The sequence below is a fragment of the Neoarius graeffei genome, chromosome 9 (genome assembly GCF_027579695.1).
Source record: "Neoarius graeffei isolate fNeoGra1 chromosome 9, fNeoGra1.pri, whole genome shotgun sequence".
NCBI lineage: Eukaryota > Metazoa > Chordata > Actinopteri > Siluriformes > Ariidae > Neoarius > Neoarius graeffei.
The window spans coordinates 14967088-14993462 of NC_083577.1; the positions used below are offsets into that span (position 1 = coordinate 14967088).

At 43.2% G+C, this 26375-nt stretch overlaps 1 protein-coding gene across 1 annotated transcript in view; it reads left to right on the top strand.

Moving 5' to 3' along the window:
* LOC132892102 (glycerol kinase-like) overlaps window positions 1–26375 on the top strand; it is a gene marked incomplete at its 3' end in the record, with an annotated part of 205517 nt that overhangs the window by 156265 nt on the left and 22877 nt on the right. The window contains exon 16 of the mRNA XM_060930503.1: window positions 1269–1389. Coding sequence (XP_060786486.1) covers window positions 1269–1389 — 121 coding nt within the window. The remainder of the gene's footprint in view (window positions 1–1268; window positions 1390–26375) is intronic.

The window sequence follows — 26375 nt, forward strand, 5'->3', positions numbered from 1 at the left end:
GGGGGCGGCACGGTGGTGTAGTGGTTAGCGCTGTCGCCTCACAGCAAGAAGGTCCTGGGTTCGAGCCCCGGGGCCGGCGAGGGCCTTTCTGTGTGGAGTTTGCATGTTCTCCCCGTGTCTGCGTGGGTTTCCTCCGGGTGCTCCGGTTTCCCCCACAGTCCAAAGACATGCAGGTTAGGTTAACTGGTGACTCTAAATTGACCGTAGGTGTGAATGTGAGTGTGAATGGTTGTCTGTGTCTATGTGTCAGCCCTGTGATGACCTGGCGACTTGTCCAGGGTGTACCCCGCCTTTCGCCCATAGTCAGCTGGGATAGGCTCCAGCTTGCCTGCGACCCTGTAGAAGGATAAAGCGGCTAGAGATAATGAGATGAGATGAGAATTTCAGGGGGTTGGGGTATGTTCCTTCATGCTGTTCAAACTTTATTAACTCCAACGATGTTTACACATTATTTGTTAGTCGCCATCTTTAGTCTCGTTTAAATCTCGTTGAATATGATGTAAAATTTGTGTTATCTACATTGTTATTGGTCAAAGCATCGATGTCGAGACCATAATAGCCAATCAAAACAGTTTTTACAAAGACACCCACATCCGCTTGTTCCGACCCACTGGAGTCGGAACTGTGCTGTTACCAATCAGAGGTAACACGTTTACTGATTGCTGTTAGCCAATCAGAGGTAACACGTTTACATGTTATGAATATTAATGAGTAAGAGCTGAAACCCTGTCGTTCTCCCGCCACCCACTCCTCCAGCAAACTAGAACAGCCTGAAACAGGAGAACCACAGCATTTTTTTCACCAAAACCGGCTCACAGGGCATTCATTCATACTAGAGACCACCGCACAATTAATGAAAAAACAATGCAATGAGACCTTTCAAGGTGGGAAAAGTTCTGAAATTATTTATCGTCGTCTCATTTTTTTACATCATTAAAACCTATAATTTTAATGGGATGTGTACACTTTTTATATCCACTGTGTAGTGGAGTACTGACAAAGGGAAGGCGCAATAAAACATGAAAAAAATAAACTGTGTGGTGTCTTATGTTTCCAGAGGCATTGGGAAGAGGAAAAAAGACAATAATGGGCTAATGATTCATATATTTGGGACAATTCAAGGGGTAGATGAATGAATAGCTACTGTGGGAATATTATGTGATCTGCAAGGCTTTATTCATTGAATAATCAAAGTAATATAACATGATGATGTAACAGTGGCTCATTGTCAGCTTTGTTTTGATTAAAACATGAATGTTTTGCTTCAGGTTTTGGATGCGATGAATCGAGACAGTGGCACTTCGCTTACTCAGTTACAGGTCGATGGTGGGATGACAGCTAACAAATTACTAATGCAACTACAAGCTGATATCCTCTGTATCCCTGTTGGTATGTGTGTGTGTGTGTGTGTGTGTGTGTGTGTGTGTGTGTGTGTGAGTGAGAGAGTTGTTTTATTTCATCAGCAAAAGTTTGTTGGATTTTGTAAAATATCTTATCTGACTGATTGCTATCAATAACTGTTAATGGTTCAAGTTCAGTTCTATTCAATGCAATTATGTTTGTATAGTGCTTTTAAAAAAGTTGCCATTGTCGCAATTCAGCTAGTATGTTAAATTGGGATATAAACTGTTCCCTAATGAGCAAGCCTGAGGTGACAGTCGCAGTGAAAATTCCCTGAGATGACATGAGGAAGATATGGAATCAATTTTGTGCCAAAATGTTCATACAATACTTTTGAAATATCAAACAAAAACGATAAATCAAAATAAATAAAAAAAAGTCAATTTTTTTTAGACTGGCAAACAAATTATTCATGTAATCATGCAAAATATCAGTCTATTACTCTTCAGAAACCTTTTATTTTTGTTCCGCGTCTTTCTCAGTTTTGTTTGACGTAATTTATTTTGGTTGCGATTCCAGCTTTCTCGTTTGCGCTCCCTGACTTTTTGCTTGCAGTTTTGGCACAAACTTCATGTGTGGGTGGGCTGTCCAGGAATGCATTCCCATTGGGTAAATTGTGTTTGACTGACAGCTACGCTCAGCGATTCCCCGGAAGCTGTTGTGGCCATTTCCTACTCGGATTTTGGCGGACTGTTTGACAAGTGACCGATCCATTGACGGTAAACAAGGATCGAGTGGACTTCAGTGATGACTATGATATTGAATTAATTCAACAAAGTGTAAGTATGGGACAAATGTGTTGTATGTGTTGCAGTAGTACACATTATGCAGGTGTGTTTAACGTTAGCAAGACAGCTATTATATTGGGTAGTGGAGCTAAGTCTAACATTTGACTTCCCATGAAACACCTGCATAATGTGTATAACTGCAACACATACAACACATTTGTCCCGTACTTACACTTTGTTGAATTAATTCAATATCATAGTCGCCACTGAAGTCCACTCGATCCTTGTTTACCGTCAATGGATCGGTCACTCGTCAAACAGTCCGCCAAAATCTGAGTAGGAAATGGCTGCAACAGCTTCCGGGGGAATCGCTGAGCGTAGCTGTCAGTCAAACACAAGTTACCCAATGGGAATGCATTCCTGGACAGCCCACCCACATGTGAAGCTTGTGCCAAAACTGCAAGCAAAAAGTCAGGGAGCGCAAACGAGAAAGCTGGAATCGCAACCAAAATAAATTATGTCAAACAAAACTGAGAAAGGGCGGCACGGTGGTGTAGTGGTTAGCGCTGTCGCCTCACAGCAAGAAGGTCCTGGGTTCGAGCCCCGGGGCCGGCGAGGGCCTTTCTGTGTGGAGTTTGCATGTTCTCCCCGTGTCCGCGTGGGTTTCCTCCGGGTGCTCCGGTTTCCCCCACTTTCAAAGACATGCAGGTTAGGTTAACTGGTGACTCTAAATTGACCGTAGGTGTGAATGTGAGTGTGAATGGTTGTCTGTGTTTATGTGTCAGCCCTGTGATGACCTGGCGACTTGTCCAGGGTGTACCCCGCCTTTCGCCCGTAGTCAGCTGGGATAGGCTCCAGCTTGCCTGCGACCCTGTAGAAGGATAAAGCGGCTAGAGATAATGAAATGAATGAGATGAAAATTGAGAAAGACGCGGAACAAAAATAAAAGGTTTCTGAAGAGTAATAGACTGATATTATGCATGATTACACGAATAATTTGTTTGCCAGTCTAAAAAAAATTGACTTTTTTACATTTTGATTTATCATTTTTGTTTGATATTTCAAAAGTATTGTATGAACATTTTGGCACAAAATTGATTCCATAGGAAGATACCTTGAGAGAACCAGACTCAAAAGGGAATCCATCTTCATCTGGGTGACACTGGATATTGCAAAATGGTGCACATGATAGAGACTTGAGTGTAAAACTGTTTGCAGGTGCAATTGCAGTCCTGCGCCTGAGATGGTTTCTAACTGGTACCATCTACAGTAATGTCATTGATCTTTAGGCTGTCCATAAGGGGGCTCAACAGCAGCAAGTAGTCTCCAAGTGATGAGAACTCCAACCAGAAGTATAGCATCAGGATGGATCAGGGTCAGTCAAACTACTGCAGTGTGGCTTTGGTAGTAAGCTTAGGGGCACTGTTCTGTTGGAGGGTAACCCTCTGTTCTAGTCTTGCAGAGAATTCCTTTTAGGATTACCCTGTATGATTTATGGTCATTTAACACAAATCTAAAGTCCTTTTGCAGAAGTTCTAAAAACATCCATCCATTATCTGTAGCCGGTTATCCTGTACAGGGTCACAGGCAAGCTGGAGCTTATCCCAGCTGACTATGGGCAAGAGGCGGGGTACACCTTGGACAAGTCTCCAGCTCATCCACATAGAGACAAACAACCATTCACACCTACAGTCAATTTAGACCCACCAATTAGCCTAACCTACATGTTTTTGGACTGTGGGGGAAATCGGAGCACCCAGAGGAAACCCACACAGACACGGGGAGAACATGCAAACTCCACACAGAAAGGCCGTCATTGGCTGCTGGGCTCGAACCCAGGACCTTCTTGCTGTGAGGCAACAGTGTTAACCACTACACCACTGCGCCACATTCTAAGAACATTTCATCTTTATTATAAATACCTACTGATCATGTTTAAAGATGGATTTTTTAATTTGTTCGCTGAGATTCCGATCAAATACAAGCAATTGCATTTTGCCACTCCACCATCTTGAAACCGCCATGTTTCATGTAGCCCATATGTTAGTATGGCCATAACACCAAAAAGGAGGACACTGCAAAATTCAGTGAAGCCAAGGCAAAAACAGAAAAATAATCCCAAACCCATAACATATAATGAGACTGTGGTGCACTTACCATGAATGATGTTTAGTTTTATACTTTTGGGCTTTCCTGCCACCCCTTTTGCTATGGATGAGTAGGATCTCTCCGTCAGCTGTTACTCCACAGTCAACACTCCTGTATGTTTGATTGCATGATAAACTTTATAAAGCTCCACAATGGAGATTTTGTCATCTTTAGGCAATGAAGCTTCACAGAAAAATGAGAAAAGTGAAGAGGCACCTGCACTCTGACTGCTGCTTTTGTGCTAGTCTGTGCTAGCATGTCACTCGATTGCATCTTTCCCTTTGCTGCTTACATCCACATCGCAAGGACACAACATACAGTAAGCATGGAAGTAATCCTTTCTGTGTTTTGTAATGAACTGATGATCTTTTATCCACTCAGGATTAAATGAGTGGCATTTTTGCTACAGTATAAGTAGGCTACCAGTAGAAGTTGGCTAAACTGGGGCTGAAGCTGGCCAAACCATCTCTGACCTGGCGCAACATGACCTCAAGCTACATGGCTAATTTGGTTACATTCAGTTGTTGACCAAAGAAATTTCAAATATTTATCTAAACACCTTCATCTAAAGATTTGTTAGATCAAAAGTCTTTATGGAGTGTATAATTAGACAAAACCTATGTATTAATACAATTACTCATTTATTTTTTTGTTCACGCCTATTTATTTATTTTATACCATTAGAGAAACAGGGATGAGAATGGGACATTTAAAAAAAAAAAAACTCTGAAATGCCTGGCCGGTCTAGGGGTCATTTGCCCAATTCACACTAAAATATTATATATATATATATATATATATATATATATATATATATATATATATATATATATATCTTAAAGTTTATAAACATTTTAAACCATCATTGAATTTGAAAACATACATATATACATACACATATATATATATATATATATAGTGTGCGTATGTGTATATATGTATGTTTTCAAATTCAATGATGGTTTAAAATGTTCCGTCAGGCACGTCGTCACAGTTTGTGTCCCTATCTGCACGGTAACGCTACTATCGAGCCATGCCCATCAGAAACAGTTCTTTATCCCGTTCGATTTATCGATTTCCCTGGCACGATCCTCATTTTTGTGGTCCAAAACTTTCGCCATATTGGCAAAGTAACTTTGAAAACTAACCAAAATAACTAGAACTTAAGAAGTGATCAAAACCGTGTACGTATAGCTTGTTTCTCCGTGAATTGTAGAAATGAGATGAAACTAGCACCAAAACGTTGCCGGAAATCGTGAGTTGTCGTTAGCATAAATATTGAAGAAAGCAATGACGATTTCCGTTATCACAGCTGTAACAAATTTTGCGATGAGCGTTGCCGAAAGATGCTGGCGGGCGGTCGGTCGGTCGGTCAGTCCTGCCTGCTTGTGCCACCACAAGCCTCGCCTCGCGCCGACCCCCCCCCCCCCCCCCAAAAAAAAAAATTTTCTCAACGGATTTACACGTTTCACAAAAATGACATTTTCATCAGGAAAAACTCGGAATTCCGCAGATCCGCGGAAAATTCTCATCCCTGGAGAAAGTATAACAGAGATGATCTCAAAAGGAGGAAAAATGAGCATCCAGCTCAAAGCTGTACCAGTAGACAGATATGTTAAGCTTAAATGTAACCTCAGACTTGCTCTATGTATAATCTGTTGATAGAATGATACAGTATGTAGTTGTGTGAACCTCTGCTTTTATACTAATTGGACAGATCAAAACTTTCTTTTAAAAATTCTTAACTGAGTGCTCGATTTAAAGAGAACAATAGGATTGCAAAAGTGAAAATCTTCACCATTTATCCCATTGCTCTTACAATAACAGTTTGATGTAGCCATGACAGGTCATTAAAATAGATGAGACAGGTCATTAAAACTTTTAACTTTGGCATGTGAAACTTTGATGTTTGACGCCACAGTAACACTCGTTTTTTGCACATACTCAATTAAAAGGAACAATAGGATTGCAAAAGTGAAAATATTCACTATCTTGTGCGAAAAGACTTTTGTGCTAAATGATTGGATATCCCCTGTATTTGGCTTCACCTATCTTGCCTTCAAGCCTGACCAGTTTGATCCTACCAACGATTCTTACTTGTCAATAACTTTTTCTTTGTACCTTGCTGCTTATTTACTTTTTTGTCATGTACTTAAATAAAATAATTATTACTACACAGTCAGGTGACAGAGGATATGCTCTGAAGTCATGGCTTCTCACTCCCATAGTGCACCAACAGAGAGCAGAAAAAGTCCACTTTAACAGGACTCATGCTAGTGCACAGTCAGTAGTGGAGCACACTATCAGAATGTTAAAGGGAATATGCTATGACTAATTATGGGGCATGCAAACTACACACAGAAAGGCCCCCGTCAGGTGTGAGGTTCAAACCTGGAACCTTCTTGCTGTGAGGTAACAGTGATAACCACTGCACCACCATGCCACCCCAAAACAAGCAACTACATAGTGTCTACATATTGACGTTATTTTTTCCAGGTATACAACCCCGATTCCAAAAAAGTTGGGACAAAGTACAAATTGTAAATAAAAACGGAATGCAATGATGTGGAAGTTTCAAAATTCCGTATTTTATTCAGAATAGAACATAGATGACATATCAAATGTTTAAACTGAGAAAATGTATCATTTAAAGAGAAAAATTAGGTGATTTTTAAATTTCATGACAACACATCTCAAAAAAGTTGGGACAAGGCCATGTTTACCACTGTGAGACATCCCCTTTTCTCTTTACAACAGTCTGTAAACGTCTGGGGACTGAGGAGACAAGTTGCTCAAGTTTAGGGATAGGAATGTTAACCCATTCTTGTCTAACGTAGGATTCTAGTTGCTCAACTGTCTTAGGTCTTTTTTGTCGTATCTTCCATTTTATGATGCGCCAAATGTTTTCTATGGGTGAAAGATCTGGACTGCAGGCTGGCCAGTTCAGTACCCGGACCCTTCTTCTACGCAGCCATGATGCTGTAATTGATGCAGTATGTGGTTTGGCATTGTCATGTTGGAAAATGCAAGGTCTTCCCTGAAAGAGACGTCGTCTAGATGGGAGCATATGTTGCTCTAGAACCTGGATATACCTTTCAGCATTGATGGTGTCTTTCCAGATGTGTAAGCTGCCCATGCCACACGCACTAATGCAACCCCATACCATCAGAGATGCAGGCTTCTGAACTGAGTGCTGATAACAACTTGGGTCGTCCTTCTCCTCTTTAGTCCGAATGACACGGCGTCCCTGATTTCCATAAAGAACTTCAAATTTTGATTCGTCTGACCACAGAACAGTTTTCCACTTTGCCACAGTCCATTTTAAATGAGCCTTGGCCCAGAGAAGACGTCTGCACTTCTGGATCATGTTTAGATACGGCTTCTTCTTTGAACTATAGAGTTTTAGCTGGCAACGGCAGATGGCAAAGTGAATTGTGTTCACAGATAATGTTCTCTGGAAATATTCCTGAGCCCATTTTGTGATTTCCAATACAGAAGCATACCTGTATGTGATGCAGTGCCGTCTAAGGGCCCGAAGATCACGGGCACCCAGTATGGTTTTCAGGCCTTGACCCTTATGCACAGAGATTCTTCCAGATTCTCTGAATCTTTTGATGAGATTATGCACTGTAGATGATGATATGTTCAAACTCTTTGCAATTTTACACTGTCGAACTCCTTTCTGATATTGCTCCACTATTTGTCGGCGCAGAATTAGGGGGATTGGTGATCCTCTTCCCATCTTTACTTCTGAGAGCCGCTGCCACTCCAAGATACTCTTTTTATACCCGGTCATGTTAATGACCTATTGCCAGTTGACCTAATGAGTTGCAATTTGGTCCTCCAGCTGTTCCTTTTTTGTACCTTTAACTTTTCCAGCCTCTTATTGCCCCTGTCCCAACTTTTTTGAGATGTGTTGCTGTCATGAAATTTCAAATGAGCCAATATTTGACATGAAATTTCAAAATGTCTCACTTTCGACATTTGATATGTTGTCTATGTTCTATTGTGAATACAATATCAGTTTTTGAGATTTGTAAATTATTGCATTCCGTTTTTATTTACAATTTGTACTTTGTCCCAACTTTTTTGGAATCGGGGTTGTACATATGGTGGCTCAGTCTCCCCTGTTCAGTTGCAGACAACAGACATTTTTTTTAATTAGATGCACTTTAGTGTCTCCTGATGCATTGGTAACATGCAATGTAAGGTGGAGGCTTTACCCATATCTATTTTAGACTCTGAAGGAGTCAGTCAGGACAGACTCCTCATCACAGCAGTCAGAACAGGTCCCACTCATCACAGCAGACAGAACAGGTCCCACTCATCACAGCAGACACCTTTGTTTTGATCCTGACACATGACTGTGACAGGTCTCTGATTTTGGGAAACAAAGGAACGGGAAGCAGGCTTCAGAACAGGTGAGTTCCTTTATACACACTTTTCAGTAACTCTTTCACCAAACAAACACACACAACTGGGGTATCACAGCTCGCTCGCTCTCATTCCTGACTGTCTGAAAAACACATAGATACACAGGTTAATAGACAGCCAGTAATTTGACACAGGTGCAGCTCATCACATGTTATACCCCCACCACCCAACTCAGGCCGGGGAGCCGTCTGGCTTGCAGCTAACTCCCCCCCCCCCACCATGGGAGAGGTAATCTGTCACCACCATCTGTGCCCCTGGCCTGTGGACCACCTCAAATTTAAAGAGTTGAAGGGCTAGATACCAACAAGTGATCCACGCGTTGGCATCCATCATGCAGTGGAGCCACTGGAGTGGGGCTTGGCTGGAACAGAGGGTGAATGGGCATCCTAGCAGGTAGTAGCAGAGAGTGAGGACCGCCCACTTGATGGGCAGACACTCCTTTTCTATGGTGCTGTGCTTCGACTCTCACATGGAGAGCTTACGGCTGATGTACAGCACTGGACGCTCCTCCCTCTCCACCACCTGGGACAAAATGGCCCCCAGCCCTCTGTCTGACGCATCAGTCTGTAAAACAAAAGGGAGAGAAAAGTCAGGAGAATGCAACAGCAGGCCCCCACACAAAACTGCCTTTACCTGAGCAAAAGCCCATTCGCACGGCTCCATCCACTACACCAGATCTGGTGCCTCCTTTTTAGTGAGGTCAGTCAGCGGGCTGGTAACATCTGAAAAATTAGGAACGAACCACTTATAATAGCCAGCCAGCCCCAGGAACTGCCTCACCCCCCTTTTTGGTCTTGGGTTGTGGGCAGGCCGCAATCGCTGCAGTCTTATCAATTTGGGGACACACCTGCCCATGACCCAAGTGGAAGCCCAGATACCGTACTTCCACCCATCCAATTGCACACTTTTTCGGGTTTGCTATGAGCCCAGCATGCCTCAGCAACCTCAGAACTGCCCTCAGATGTTGTAGGTGCTGCTTCCAATCATTACTATATGTACTATATGTATTACTATATTGTGGGGATGGAGAATTCGGTCCATGAGATGCTGAAACATCGCTGGAGCCCCAAACAACCTGAAAGGAAGGGTGACAAATTGGTGTAAGCCAAACAGAGTGGAAAAGGCCATTTTCTCATGGGATAATGGAGTCAAGGTGATCTGCCAATATCCCTTTGTCAAATCCAGTGTCGAGTAAAAGCGAGCTGCGCCTAACTGATCGAGCAGTTCATCAAATGCGAGGCATCGGATATGCGTCAAATTGACTTTTCTGTAGTCCACACAGAACCAGACCGACCCATTGGTCTTGGGAACCAAGACCACCATGCTGCTCCAGTCACTGTGCAACTCCTCAGTTACTCCCATCTTAAGCATAGCCTGAAATTCATCCCAAACCACATTTTTCTTGTGTTTGGGGAGCCGATATGGGCGACTGCGCACCACCACCCCTGGGGGAATCTCAATGTAGTGTTCTATGAGGTTAGTGCAACCAGGGAGGGGTGAGAACACATCGGAGAATTCCTCCTGCAATCTAACTACCTGTGCTCTCTGGGACGGTGAGAGGTGGTCTCCACAGGGGACTGGGGTGAATTGGGCCGCGGTTTTTGGACTTGCCTCTGGTTCCAGCTCCGCCGTCTCCAGAACTACCATTTCCAGAGACACAGGAACCTCCTCTTTCCATGGTTTCAGGAGATTGAGATGGTAAATTTGACATGTGTCATCCCTATCTGGCCGTTTGACCTCATAGTCCACCTCCCAAATCCACCATGTGACCTCAAAGGGCCCTTGCCACTCGGCGAGCAGTTTTGAGCTTGAGGTGGGCAGTAAAATGAGGACTTTATCTTGTGGTGCAAAGTCCCTTAGCCATGCCCCTCTTTTGTACAGGTGAGCTTGACGTTCTTGGGCCTGTAGCAAATTCTCCTGGGTTATGTGACTCAGTGCATGGAGTTTTGCTCTCAGGTCAAGAATGTACTGAACTTCATTTTTACTCTGAGAAGGCCCCTCCTCCCAGTTTTCTTTAATGATGTCTAATACACCAAGGGGCTTACACTCATACAGCAATTCAAACTGGGAAAACCTGGTGGAGGCTTGTGGGACCTCGCACACTGCAAACAGAGGGTTGAGCCACTTGTCCCAATTTTTAGCATCCCCATGAACGAACTTATGAATCATGTTTTTAAGTGTTTGGTTAAATTGTTCGACCAGCCCGTCCATTTGTGGATGATAAACACTAGTACGAATCGATTTAATCCCCAATAATTAGTATAATTTGCACAGTGTGCATGACATAAACGTAGTGCCTTGATCAGTCAGGATTTCTTTTGGAATCCCAGCTTGAGAGATAATGCAGAAAAGTGCCTCCGCAACACTGTGTGCTGAGATATTGTGGAGAGGCAATGCTTCCGGGTATCGCATTGCATAATCCACAATGACTAATACAAAGCAATACCCATGTGCAGATTGATCTAATGGCCCAATGAGATCCATGCCAATTCTTTCAAAGGGGATCTTGATCAGTGGCAATGGGCGCAATGAATGTTTTGGTGTGGCCGCTGGATTTACCAGCTGGCATTCGTGACAAGCAGCACACCACTTGCAGACATCGGCGCAAATCCTTGGCCAGTAGAAATGGGCTATGAGTTGATTTAGTGTTTTATCCTGCCCCAAAGGCCCAGCCATAGGATTATGATGAGCCACCTGGAATAAAAGTTCCCTGTGGCTCTTTGGGACCAACAATAGTGTTATCTTTTCTTTGGTTTGAGTGTCCTGCATCACTCAATACAGCCTATCCTAGATAATACAAAAATACAGGCAGGAAAGCACAACGTTAGGCTGGAGGATTTGACCATCGATTACTTTCACTTGGTCAAAGGCATGTCTTAGAGAATTGTCACTTGCCTGCTCCAATGGGAAGTCCCCTAAGGGATTGCCCAGAGAGGGAGGAGGGCTCTCCCCACTCTCTGTGTCATTATGATGTGGAGCTGATGCAGAAGTGCCTGAGACTGCCTCCCCAGCCAACATTGCAGTGGGATCCCCCCAGGATGTGTTACTGCAGGACTCACCCACTATTATTTGTTTCATTAAATGTTTTAAACCACAGCCAATCAGTCCCAGGATCAGTGGGTGAGTGAGACTCGGACTAACCGCCGTCTCTACTCTATGCTTTTCTCCCCAGAAGTCGATAGTGATGGGCATCAGCAGATATTTGTGTATATCACCATGCACACACTTAACCTTCACCACACATGCATTTCCAAGTGCCCTGCATTGAGTCAGGCTTTGATGTATGGAGGTCTGATTACAACCTGAATCCACCAAAGCCTGATATGTACCCCTTTGAATACTCAGTTATCCTGTACGCCCCCGCTCGATCAGAGGAAGCCTGAAGCACATTGGGGACACGAACCAGTAGCCCTGCCTCCTTGCAGAAGCGCTGATTCGCTTCCCTCCACACTGACAGACCTGCCCAGGCTCGCTCGCGGTTCTGGTGGGCATGGATGAGTTCATCTCTGGAGGGGGGGGGGGGGGGGGGGGGTTAATGTCGGCACTGACACAGAGGGAGAAGGGAGAGTGGAAACACGGGGACGGACACGGGTGTGGGGAGTGGGTTTTGGGGAAGTCGGCCACTGTTTCCACGGGGCTGGGATGGGGAGGGGCAGGGAGAGGGGGAAGTTGAAAGTGATTTAAGAGAGAGTTGTCACAGAGCCTGCTACCAGATATGCCATCAGATGATCCTCAGCCAGTTGGACTGCCTCCTCCAGTGATGTTATTCAGTGACACTGGAACCGCGCTGACATCCCGCTTGGCAGCTGAGCAACGAACTGCTCCACTGTCACTCAGTCGATGATCACTTTGACGTCGCACTCGCCAGCTAAGAGCCACTGTCGGCAGGCATCCTGGAGCTGTTGGGCAAACGCAAATGGCCGGCCCACTTTGCCATAAGCCAGTGTGTGGAAACGCTGGTGCTGTTCTTCTGGGCTGTGTGCGACCCCCTGTAGGATGGCTCGCTTCAGGTGGGGGCACTCCAGCATATTGGAGGCTGGGAGCTGTCGAGCCACAAACTGGCCTCCCCCAACAGAAGGGGCAGAAGGCAAGCTGCCCACTGTGAGGTTGGCCAGGAGCTTGCCTCCGCGACACGCTCAAACAGTTCAATGAAGGCATCAGGGTTGTCCTGCGGCCCCATCTTCGCCAGCTGAACCACAGGCCACAGGAACACTGGCTGGAGCACCCGCAGACTGGACCCAGCTCCATATTACCTGCCGATCCTCTGGCTGGGCTTCAAGCAGATCCCGGAAGCACTGGTCCAGATCGATGGAAAGTGCAACAAGGGCATGCTGCTGGCGCTGGAGGTCATCGACGAGGGTTTGAAGGAACTCTTGGACTGGTTCAGATACCATGGCAGCATTCATTCCTCAGTCCCAGGTTTCAGCACCAGTGTGACAGGTCTCTGATTTTGGGAAACAGAGGAATGGGAAGCAGACTTCAGAACAGGTGAGTTCCTTTTTCTGTACACACTTTTTAGTGACTCTTTTACCAAACAAACACACACAAATGGGTTATCACAGCTCTCTCTTTTGTTCCTGACTGCCTGAAAGACACATAGAGATGCAGGTTAATAGGCAGCCAGTAATTTGACACAGGTGCAGCTCATCACATGTTACCTGCTTGTTCAACCTGCCTCCTCGCCATTCACAGCCAATGCTCAACCACGCTTCCACTGCCACAGTGACATACGGTAAATATCAAAAGTAGTTACACAACTCAAGTACAACATTATCTCTAATCACTATGTTATTTAATTTAAAAGCGCCTTAGTCATAATATCTTCAGCTGACCTCGCAACTACACTGAACATACAATCAGGTCAGCTACTGTACACAGCTTTATTAAAGTCTGCCAGATATACTGATTTACAGACAGATTGCTTTGTCCTCAGAACTCGAAGTAGCTTGGTGACAACATTTCACTTCACTGTAGATAATAATGCTCCATTCTAAAGAAAAAAAATAACTGCAGGTTGTCGTGGAAAAATGACAAACACCAACACCAGTCTCATCCTTTTGCAAGTCAAAGAAGGTTTATTGCAGAAACTGACACATAGTGATGAGGGTTCAGCACACCACTCATACCACACCTTTGTTCTCAAATCTATATATGCTCTTTACTAGATAAAAGGGAGACATCTATTGCATTACATGCCCTGATCACGCTCCAGGAGTGTGATCAGCTCTCAAGCTGATTGGTTCTTTCTCTAATCGCTGGCTTGCACACACATCCAGGGCTGTAACCAGGATTTTTCAAATACCGAGGTCAAGCATGGCTGACAGCACCCCCCCCCGGCACAACTTAAATAAATAAATAACAAACCAAGGATAGATTTGGTGGTGGACACATTTATATTAACAATTCTACAACTGTGGCACCATAACTGTGGTGTTTTATCTGACATAAAAGTAGAAAGGTAGTGAACTCTTGAACTGAGTATACATACCTAAAGTACCAGTTACCTAAAGTATTGGCATTATTTACATTGCAGCATACACATGACAGAAAGGGTGTGAACTGCTGAATTGTAAGCTTTAGTATTACACCTTATAATAATAGTGTGTGTGTGTGTGTGTGTGTGTGTGAGAGAGAGAGAGAGAGAGAGACTGAGAGTTTGTGTGTTATTTGTGGGTGTCTGTATGTGGAGAGACATTCTGAGCAGTAATGTAAAGGCATCAGTCTATCTGGCTGTCTTGAATTGAGATCCATTTGCATGCATTCTCTGAAACAGAGTGTTCTCACCATTGCCTGTAATGTAAGTTTGGCTCATAACACATTTACTTCAACAATTCTAAAACTGTGCCATCATAACTGTGGAGTTTTGTCTGACATAAAAGTCAAAACTGAAATGAACTGAGTGTATTGCTCAGGGTCCGTGTATCATTCGATCATTCAAGTATTCCATTCAATCTGGAAAACAAAAAAACAAAAAAAAAAAACCACTCAATATTTCGTTTTCCTGTTTTTCTGTATGACCAAAAAATGAGGGATTGGTGTTTGTTTTCCTTTTTCAACTCAAAACAGAACAAATAATAAACAGGGAAACCAAAACGAAATAATAACTCTAATTTACGATTATTGATTTTCTCTATTCCCCACGCTACATTAGCCTTCCCATGATCCTCAGCGACAGTCCATCATCATCTCTGCGTCTATGAAACAGAAAAATTGCATGTGCATGTCAAGTAATTTATTCATACATCCTATTCATTTAATATATTAAGCTGTTAATGTTAAGCTGATGATCTCTTAATTATTATTATCTCAATATAATAGTAATAATAAATAATAACAATAACAACATGGCATTCATTTTGTCGCTTTCAATATATTGTGTCAGACCAACTTTGCTTTTTGTTAGAGGACATGCTTAGCATTTTACGATGACTCATGTCAGGAGGAAAATATGAGGAGGAGTAACAAGTCACTGGCACTCCAACTTACGAGATTCTCCGCTTCTTTTGCTGGACAGCTTGAAAGTCAGACTCGGGAACAGCCATGATCTTCCTCGAGTTTTGCTTCCAGTAAAAGGAGCCTGAATGAGCGCAAAAAATTATAATGTATGAATAAGAACTAATTCTTGAGACTGACATGAATACAAATGAATTTAGTTTTATCTAAAATGAAAGTTAAGTTGCTCGTATAATCGTAAATTAGAGTTATTATTTCGTTTTGGTTTCCCTGTTTATTATTTGTTCTGTTTTGAGTTGGAAAAAGGAAAACAAACACCAATCCCTCATTTTTTGGTCATACAGAAAACAGGAAAACGAAATATTGAGGGTTTTTTTTTTCGTTTTCCAGATTGAATGGAATACTTGAATGATCGGATGATACACGGACCACTCAGCTACCTGAAGTATTGGCATTATTTACATTTCATTATCTTAAATTACATTAGAATGTAGGGCTATTAGTTCTGTGTGAAGACTATGTATTAGAGAGAGAGTGTGAGAGTGTATTATTTGTGTCTGTGTGAGTGAGTGAGTGAGAGAGAAAGAGAGAGTTATGAGAGAAAGAGAGAGAGTTACTCAAACAAGCCCGTTTAGTCAGCCCTGCACAGGGCTGCCTGTGACAACGTAGTTTTGAATGTTTCTCGAAATGCTAACTAAAATGTAATGGGCAATGACAATGAAACGTTTCCCCTTGAAAAGTTGGCATGACACCGCTGAACGGTCTGCCACTGCACTGACAATATTTTCTCACCTTCCCTCCTTCTCTTTCCCTGCTCTTCTGTTGGCTGTCCAAACCTTAATTTAGTTTGTTGCAATGTTTTCATTTTGCACTCAGGTAAAGCTCTATAATGCGATGTGACTATTAGCCTACGTTAGGTTAGGTGATATGTGATCGAGGTAGTTCATAACAATGAGATCGAGGTAGTTCATAACAACAGATACATCATTGCCTGGAATTCAAGACGATTCAACCAGGCCTTTCATGAGGCATGTCATGAGGAAGTAATGCTAGGGCTGTTTTTCTTAGTGTAAAGCACTCTAAGGTATTGAGCAAGCATAGTCAGTAGATGGAAATGTCTTTGCTTCTACAGGAGTTTTGCTACTGCCATCAGAGGATCATCATCATCCTCGTCATGGTCCTTGGGGGGGTCTGGAACCCAATCTGGTTTGGGATACAAGTCATGTTGGTTGTTGTATGGGTCATAGTCACCTGAAGATGCGTGCTTGTCAACCTATTAGTCACCGTCCAGCCTATGACAGTAGTCAGTCAACAAACTACGTGGTGTTGGGTGTTTTCTATAGAAGTCTCTATGCCTAAGGCACTTAGTCCCGTCACCTAAATCAGCTAGGTATCGTACGCTAGTGTATGCATAGTCAGAATGTATTCTTTCAGCTACCACCATGTGATTGGTATTATCAGCCAATATGTCATGAACCCAGTTAACAGTTTGATCTCTTTTGGCCCTTTTCCACTACCCTTTTTCAGCTCACTTCAGCTCGCTTCAGCTCACTTCAGCCCGACACGGCTCGCGTTTCGACTACCAAAAACCAGCACGACTCAGCTCGCTTCAGCCCTGCTTAGCCCCTAAAACTCGCACCGTTTTGGAGTGGGGCTGAAGCGAGCCAAAGCGAGCCGAGTGAGGTTGGGGGCATGAGCAGACACTCCTCTGTGCACTGATTGGTGAGGAGGAGTGTCCTCACATGCCCACACACACCCCGCGAGCACGCTGGGATCTGTAAACACCACAAACCCGGAAGGAGAAGAATTACGAATTACGAGAATTTCTGAAGCCTTATGTGCCTCGCCTCATCTATACGATCTTGCCAGTATCTGTTGGTGTTGTCGGTGACAACAAGCCACAGCACCAAGACCAGCAACACTAACGACTCCATGTCCTCCATGTTTATTGTTTACTATTCGGGTCGTGAGACTACCGCTTAAAAGCTCACTGATGTCACTGTTTGCGCTGCTTAACAACATCACCTGACGTCCACCCACTTTCGCTAACTCCACCCAATGTGTCCACCCACTTCCAGCCAGCACGGTTCAGCGCGGTTGTAGTCGAAATGCAACTCCAACAGCCCCGCTCAGCCCGACTCAGCACGGCATGGCTCAGCCCGACTCAGACGCGTTTGTAGTGGAAAAGCGGCATTTCTATCTTGTCTTTCCAGCTTAGAAGTCTGCCACCCAGAGTACCTGTGGTGCCAGACACTGCTCCTGTAATATGTGTATTAATCTGTCACTGGACAAGCTACCAAATACCACTTATACCAGGTGTGAGGTTAACAATTAGGTACAGAATGAAGAATGTATTGGAATGCACAGTCTGTCATGTGGCTGTGTGTGTGAGTGTGTCATTGCTCATGTTCGTTGGTCCCTCTAAGGGCCTCTTGATAGCAGAGTGTCCACTCATGGTACGACAAGGCCCCTGAGGACTTCTTGAATGCTGTCTTAATCTTCCTGTACCAGGCCCTCTTTGTGCTGCTTCTCCGTTGGTTCAGGTACTCTTCTGCAGTGGCTGGCATCAGTTCTGCAGTGGCTGGCCATGTGGCTCTGTTGTCCACCTTTACAGCTGACTGTGTGGTGAGCAGCACTTGGGATGGCCCCGTCCACCTGGGCTTGTTCCACTTCATCCTTCTGAAGTCCTTTATCACCACCCAGTCATCAGGTTTCAGGTCATGCAGTGGTCCCAGGGTCAGAACTAGTAAGGCTGCCCTCACCTGTTTGTGAATATTGTTCAAAGCAGAAGAGAGGTTTGCACAGTAATTCAACATCACATCATCAAATAAGGATGTCAGGGCATCCTGGTGTAATGGGACCTATCCCTGTGTTTGGGGGCCTTCCAAACAATATCTCAAAGGGGTTCAAGCCATGCTTTGGTCTTTCATTCTCAAGTGCATTAATACTATGGGTAGGACCTTTGTCCACCCTAGTCCTGTTTCAGCACAGCATTTGCTCAGTTTATTCTTCAATGTCCCATTTTCCCTTTCTACCACTCCTGCACTAGCAGGATGGTATGTACAATGTTGTCTTAAGTCTATTCCCAGATAGTTACCCAATTGTTTTAGCGCCTGGCTTATAAATGGCATGCCATTATCACTGGAAATCTTCCTTGGAATGCCCCATCCGGGAATGATATCTCATAGGAGGGCCTTGGCCACCGCATCTGAGTCCTGTTTTGCTGTAGGGAAAACTTCTATCCACTTGGAGAACATATCAACCATCACCAAGCAATACCTTTTCCCCTCACTAGGTGAGAGTTCAATGAAGTCCATTTGTAGATGGTCAAAGGGGCTATTTGGGGTTGGGTGCGTGGCCTGCTCTAGTTTTAGCCCTCGTTCTACATTATGTTGCACACATACAAGACATTTTTGACAAAAGTTTTGAGAGTAATTAGAGAATCCTTTAGTGAACCAATGCTTTGTTACTGCTGCTGGCATTCCCCCTTTTGACACATGGTCTTTCCTGCATGTCAACTTAGCATAATATAGAAACTTGTATTTGGGGAGACAAGGTCAACCGTCTGGGCTTGCCCAGACCCCATCTTTAATGCTACACCCTTCTTTCCGCCACACAGCCTTTTCCTCTGCTGTGGCCCACTGCTGGAGGTCAGAAACCTGTAAGGGAGGTGTAGGAGGGTTAGTTGAAAGCATTAAGGAAGTTGGGGTCCTTGTGGCTGCCTGTTTTGCTGCTGCGTAAGCTCCTGCGTTACCTAGAGAGACTGGATCAGATTTGTTAGTATTTTCATCACACTTGCAAATAGCAAGAGCAGATGAGAGTAGGACAGCATCCAGCAGGTCAGAAACAAGCTTGTCGTGGGCTATGTGTGAGCTGGTCAGGAAGTTTCTATGTTTCCAGATGCCAAAGTTCTGTACTACACCAAAGGCATATCTGCTGTCTGTATAGATAGTGGCCGATTTACCTGTTGCATGTTTACATGCTTCTGTCAAAGCATATAGCTCTGCTGCTTGAGCTGACAAATGACTAGGTAATGCTCCCACTGTGATTAATTCATTGTCTGGAACTACAGCATAGCCCACTTTGTTTTTACCTGTTTCTGGGTGTCATGATGCTGACCCATCCACATACAGAATCATGTCTGGATTTGTAAGTGGTTCATCCTTGAGGTCCAACCTAAGAGAACATAATCGGTTAGTAAGTGTTACGCAGTCATGTGGTTCACCATCCTCCTCTGTAGGGAGCAAAGTAACGGAGTTAAGGACAGTACAACATTTTACTGTTATGTTCGCCATGTCAAGCAGGACCGTGTTATATTTTAGCCACTGTTGTGTTGACAAGTGTGAAGTTTTCTGTTCTAGCAGAAGCATGGAGACTGCATGTGAGACCAAAATTTAGAGTACCCTACCAGATCTCGGGAGGTCGCAACAGCCTTTTCAGCTGCTGCTACAGCTCTGAGGCAGAGGGGAAGACCTGCTGCCACGGGGTCCAGTTTCCCAGAGAAGTAGGCTACTGGCCTAAGTCTGTCTCCATGTTTCTGCAAAAGAACAGAGCTCATACAGCCATTCTTTTCATCAACAGTTTGAACAAAAGGTTTGAGTGGGTCTGGCAGACCTAATGTTGGGGTGGTTTGCAATGGGGTGGTTTCAAATCCTGGAAGGCCTTTTCTGCTTCCGGGGTCCACGTCACGGGTGTGCTAGCAGCTGCATTGGTAGGGTAAACTATGTCTCCAATGGGTGCTTCCAACAATGAGTAATTAGGAATAAATGTTCTACAATAAGAGCACATCCCCAAAAATGAAAGTGCCTGTTTTCTCATTACAGGTTTGGGGATTTTCTGGATTGCTGAGACTATCCGTGGACAGTTTCTTACCTTCAGCTGAGATGTCATGGCCTAAGAAGTGAACCTCTTGTTTAACAAACTGCAATTTGGACAAACTTGCTTTATGACCTTCCTTGGCTAGGTGTTGAAGCAGTGCTATGGTGTCATTCTCACATTGGTCTCTAGATGGTGCACAAACCATCAAGTCATCCCTGCCTGCAACAGAGACTCAAAGACAGGCCTAGCACCTTCTAGACTGGTACCAAAATTCAAAAAAGTGCTTATTTAAGGAGTTAAAGGCATTTTTGAGACAAAGTCGGCAAACAGTCTTATTTTGTCAATTTGGGTGTGCCGAATTCAAATCTGCAATATGCTGAGCTCTATCTGACCTCTGTTGACCTCTAGAGGTCATTGAACTTTGGGCCTGTAAACGTCTCAGCTGAACCCAGTTTCTCAGCTTTCTAAGGAATGAAATGTCCTAAAATGATTAATGAAGTTAGCAAATGGCCTTGTTTGTTAAATATTTGGGTGCTGAATTCATTTTTCATTTGTAAAATGACATATGACCTCTGATAACCTCAAGGTCATTAAACTTGGCCTATAGGCCTATGCATTTAACGGCATTTTAAAACTGACTTTACTCCCCCAAAAAGAATATGACAAAAAACAAATAGAAAGGAACAAATACAACATTAAATGCCAGTCCATGTACATGTGACTTACTTAATTTGTTTTTTGTCTGTTCATATTCTTTTTGGGGGAGTAAAGTCAGTTTAAAAATGCCGTTAAATGCATAGGCCTATAGGCCAAGTTTAATGACCTTGAGGTTATCAGAGGTCATATGTCGTTTTACAAATGAAAAATGAATTCAGCACCCAAACATTTAACAAACAAGGCCATTTGCTAACTTCATAATCATTTTAGTACATTTCATTCCTTATTAAGCTGAGAAACTGGGTTCAGCTGAGACGTTTACAGGCCCAAAGTTCAATGACCTCTAGAGGTCAACAGAGGTCAGATAGAGCTCGGCATATTGCAGATTTGAATTCGGCACACCCAAATTGACAAAATAAGACTGTTTGCTGACTTTGTCTCAAAAATGCCTTTGGGTGTCACAATTCTGGATTTTGGTACCAGTCTATTCTATGGCCTCTGGCTTTAGTGGGTATTGTGTCTGTCTAGGTCTAAAATCTGACTTGGGAGTTATCACAACAGTTATCACAGCATGCTTCATTAAACCCACATTGTGTTTACCTGTGGCCTAGAGCTCTGGTGGAATCTCTACCAGCCTAGGATGGACTTGGGCTGGGGAGACAACTCCTGGAATGCTTGCAAAAGCCCCCACTGAGTGCGTGGAGAGCTCTATGCTGCGCTGTACATGTACTAGCATAGAGAAAGACTGTTTAAAGACATCCCTTTCTGGATTATCAAATACAGAAGGATCTATTGTATGGTAAGTAGGCGTGGTGGGTCATAGAGGAGCAGAAGTTCACTCAGGTACTGTGGTGAGAGACCATTCAGTGCTTTAAAAGTCAAAAGTAGTACTTTATAATCAATACAAAATTTGATTGGGAGCCAATGCAGTGTGGATAAGACAGGAGTGATGTGGTCATATTTTCTAGTTCTAGTAAGGACTCTTGCTGCTGCATTTTGAACTAACTGGAGCTTGTTTATGCACTTATTGGAACATCCAGACAGTAAAGCATTACAATAATCCAACCTGGAGGTAATGAAAGCATTAACTAGTTTTTCCACGTCATGTAGTAACATTAAATTTCTTATCTTAGCAATATTTCTGAGATGAAAGAAAGCTATCCGGGTGATGTTATCAATGTGAGTTTTGAATGAAAGACTGGGGTCAATAATCACTCTGAGGTCTTTTACTGCTGCACGTGAAGAAACAGAAAGGCCATCCAGAGTTACTGTGTAATCTTACTTCTAGCTGCATGTGGTCCTAGTACAAGTACTTCAGTCTTGTCAGAGTTAAGCAGAAGGAAATTAATAAACATCCAGTGTCTAATGTCCTTTACACATTCCTCAATTTTATTAAGCTGGTGTCTCTCATCAGGTTTTGCAGAAACATACAACTGTGTGTCATCAGCATAACAGTGGAAACTAATGCAATGTTTACAAATAATATCACCCAGAGGTAACATATATAAAGAAAAAAGCAGTGAACCCAAGACAGAACCTTGTGGAACACCAAACTTTACCTCAGTACATCTAGAAATATCACCATTTATATCAACATACTGATAGCGATCAGTTAAATAAGACCTGAGCCAGGAGAGGGCCGTTCCCTTAACTCCCACAACATTTTCTAGTCTATCCAGAAGAATGGAATGATCAATGGTATCAAATGCTACACTAAGGTCAAGCAACACAAGCAGCAAGACACAGCCCTGATCAGACGCCAACAGTAGGTCGTTTACTACTTTAACCAGTGCTGGCTCTGTGCTATGATGAGGTCTAAATCCTGACTGATACATTTCATGGATGTTATTCCTATATAAATATAAGCATAACTGCTGTGCCACAGCTTTTTTAAGGATCTTGGAGGTTTGATATTGGCCGATAATTGGACAGCTGACAGGGATCAAGGTCAGGTTTTTTAATCAGGGGTTTGATAACTGCTAGTTTAAAGGATTTGGGTACATAGCCAATTGTAAGAGAAGAATTTATTTTTTTAGAAGTGGTTCAATTACTTCAGGTATTATCTGTTTGAATAGACGTGTAGGTAAGGGGTCTAGTACACAAGTTGAGGCTTTTGATGCTGAGATTAATGAAAGTAATTTAGTTTCTTTTAGGGGAGTAAAACATTCTAATTGATGATCTGATACAGTTATATTGTTAACTGCAGGGTCACTTACATTGTCTGACCTTAAATTAGTAGTTTGAATTTTTTGTCAGATATTCTCAATTTTGTCATTAAAAGAATTCATGAAATCGTTGCTACGACATAGTACAGGTGTGCATGTGTCTATAGTGGACTTATTCCTGGTTAATTTTGCTACAGTATTAAATAGGAATCTAGGATTATTTTTGTTATCTTCTATTCGGGAGGAACGATATGTTGATCTAGCAGCACTAAGAGCTTTTCTATACTTCAGGAAGCTGTCCTTCCACACTAATTTGAACACTACCAATTTTGTTTGACACCATTTATGTTACAATTTTCGAGTGGTCTGTTTTAATGTGCGAGTGTCATCATACCAGGGTGCTAATTTTTTGTCTCTGACCATTTTCCTTTTAAGAGGAGCTACATTATCTAAGGTATGGCGGAATGTTGACTCGAAGCATTCAGTTGCCTGATCAAGTTCTGCAGGGGCTGACAGTGACCCAATCAAAGTTGATAACTCTGGGAGATCATTTATAAAGCTCTGTGCAGTAGTTGACGTGAATGTACGTTTAATACAGTAGCGTGGTGAGGTGCATATATTATTACTCAGACAAATTTTGAAATTTTGGGCAGCACGGCGGTGTAGTGGTTAGCACGGTCGCCTCACAGCAAGAAGGTATTGGGTTTGAACCCAGCAGCTGGCGAGGGCCTTTCTGTGTGGAGTTTGCATGTTCTCCCCATGTCTGCGTGGGTTTCCTCCGGGTGCTCTGGTTTCCCCCACAATCCAAAGACATGCAGTTAGGTTGACGTGGGGTGGCCTTGGGCTGAAGTGCCCTTGAGCAAGGTACCTGACCCCTGATTGCTCCCCGGGTGCTCTGGTGTGGCTGCCCACTGCTCTGAGTGTGTGTGCGTGTGTGTGTGTTCGCTGCTTCAGATGGGTTAAATGCAGAGGATGAATTTCACTGTGCTTGAAGTGTGCATGTGACAAAGGTTTCTTCTTTCTTCTTTTCTAATGATCTGAGATAACTTCAGACTGTGGAAGTATGACGATATTTTCTACATTTAACCCGAATGTTAGTATTAGATCGAGGGTGTGACCACCATTATGGGTTGGCCCTATGACATTCTGATTAACCCCTACTGAATCTAAAATGGACACAAACACTGTTTTCAAAGGGTCCTCTGGGTTATCGAAGTGAATATTAAAGTCTCCGACAACTAAAGCTTTGTCTAAGGAAATAACCAGATCTGAGATAAAATCTGCAAATTCAGAAAGAAACCCAGAATATGGCCCTGGGGGCCTGTAAATAATAAGTAACGGAATTACCTGGGTAGATTTATTTTTCGAGGCTACATACATTATATGAGTATGAAGAACTTCAAATGTATTAAATCTGTAACCAGATTTTTGTGTTACACCTAGATAATCATTATAAATAACCACAACACCTCCTCCTCTGCCAGTTAGACGAGGCTGGTGTATATAACTGTATCCAGGAGGACTCGCTTCATTTAATGCTATATATTCATTTAGCTTGATCCATGTTTCAGTTCAACAAAGTACATTAAACTCCTGATCAGTAATGAGTTCATTAACCATTAGCGCTTTAGATGTAAGAGATCTAATATTTAATAGCCCCACCTTTAGATCAAAGGTGCTGGCAGCAGCTGTATAGTCAGTATGATCTAATTTTATATTGATTACATTACTGGAACAAACTCTCTGAATATTTCTACCTTTTTGTTTAGCTCAGGGAACAGACACAGTCTCGATGTTGTGGACCCTGAGTGACGACTCTGTGCAGCTAGCAGACAGTTGGTTTAAGTCAAGTCAAGTTTATTTGTATAGCGCTTTTAACAATAAACATTGTCGCAAAGCAGCTTTACAGAATTTGAATGACTTAAAATATGAGCTAATTTTATCCGTAATCTATCCCCAACGAGCACGCCTGTGGCGATGGTGGCACGGAAAAACTCCCTCAGACGACATGAGGAAGAAACCAAGGTTTAGCCTGTTCGTCTGCTCCCTGGCCTTGGCTCTGGATTGTCAGAAATTAACTAGGCCTGTTCTGAGACTATGACCTATGCTGCAGGAAATGAGAGCAGCGCCTTCCTGAGTGGGATGGATACCATCCCGCCCTAACAGGCCAGCAGTGCCCTCAAAATTAGCTCAATTATCTATAAAGCCCACACTGTTTTCAGAGCACCACCCGGACAACCAGCAGTTCAGCGACCATAACCTGCTGTAAGCTACATCGCTACGTCTCATTGGGATGGGGCCAGAGCATACTACAGCATCGGATATCGCCTTCACTAATTTAAACACCTCTACAAAGTTACTCTTAGTAACCTCAGACTGACAAAGGTGTATATCATTAGCTCCTGCATGGATAACTATCTTTGAGAACCTGTGCTTGCCTAAGAGCCTAAGATTACTTGCTATGTCCAGCACCCTGGTTCCCGGTATACACCTGACTAAAGCTGCTGGTGCCCCTAAAGGCTGAGCTAATTTTACATGCCGTATGATAGAGTCCCCTATAAGCAGAGCTCTTTCAGGTTTTTCAGTGGGTGCATCACTAAGGAGAGCAAACCTGTTCGACACGTGACATGGAGAGGAGTGGTGCTCCTGTGGGCGAGCCTCAACGGTAGCTTTGGCTCTACGCTTATGCCGCTGAGTTGTCACCCATTCGCCCCGCTGTAAGGGATCTAACGCTGGATTTGGGGGATTACTAACTCCACCTAGGGCATCCAGACTTTCCCCTACACAAACTACACTGTTCTCATGCTCACTGGCCTTCTCTAAAGCCTGGACACGTGCTTCTAACACTATAATCTTCTCCGTCAGAGAGCTAACTAATCTGCACTTATCCCAAATAAAGCTATCGCTAGCAACGGAGGAAGAATGATTAAACATCCTGCACTCAGCACACTAAACAGGCTGAAGGTGTACCATGATGAAAGGATTCATGTACCTTAATCAAAGGTCTGTTGATATTAACACAGATCTGATGTGTATGGCCTCAGCTTGTGGTCTTTACGCAGGAGGAGAAAAAGAAAGCTTCCGGTCTCGGTGTTCTTCTGAAAAAAGAGAGAGAAAAAAAAGCGGAAAAAGGAAAGCGAAAGTGGAAAGTACAAAAAGGAAAGCGACAGTACAGTAAAAATGAAGAGGATACTGGGAAATTATTTGTAGAAAATTTTTTAAAAAAGATTAGTAATTAACGCCAACATTTGTGGAAAAAAGACTCATCGCAAACAACTCAGGAACCAGGAAATGCGTAGCACATCATGCGCAACCCAATCGCCAATCAACTTGCTTGATTCTGAAGGAAAGTGAATAAGTGGAGCAGCAATCTTATTTCTAAACTTGATATTCCTGCCATCTTGCCCTTATGTGGAAGAAGTGAACAAACTGAGAACTGAACAAACAACTGAAAGTCAGATTGCTTCAAAAATAATTGGCCACAAGATCAGCCTTCAAGAAGTGATAACACAGATGGGTAAGCTCCAATCTCATTTGGATAAAAAAACATGTTGTTTACCTGCATTTAGAA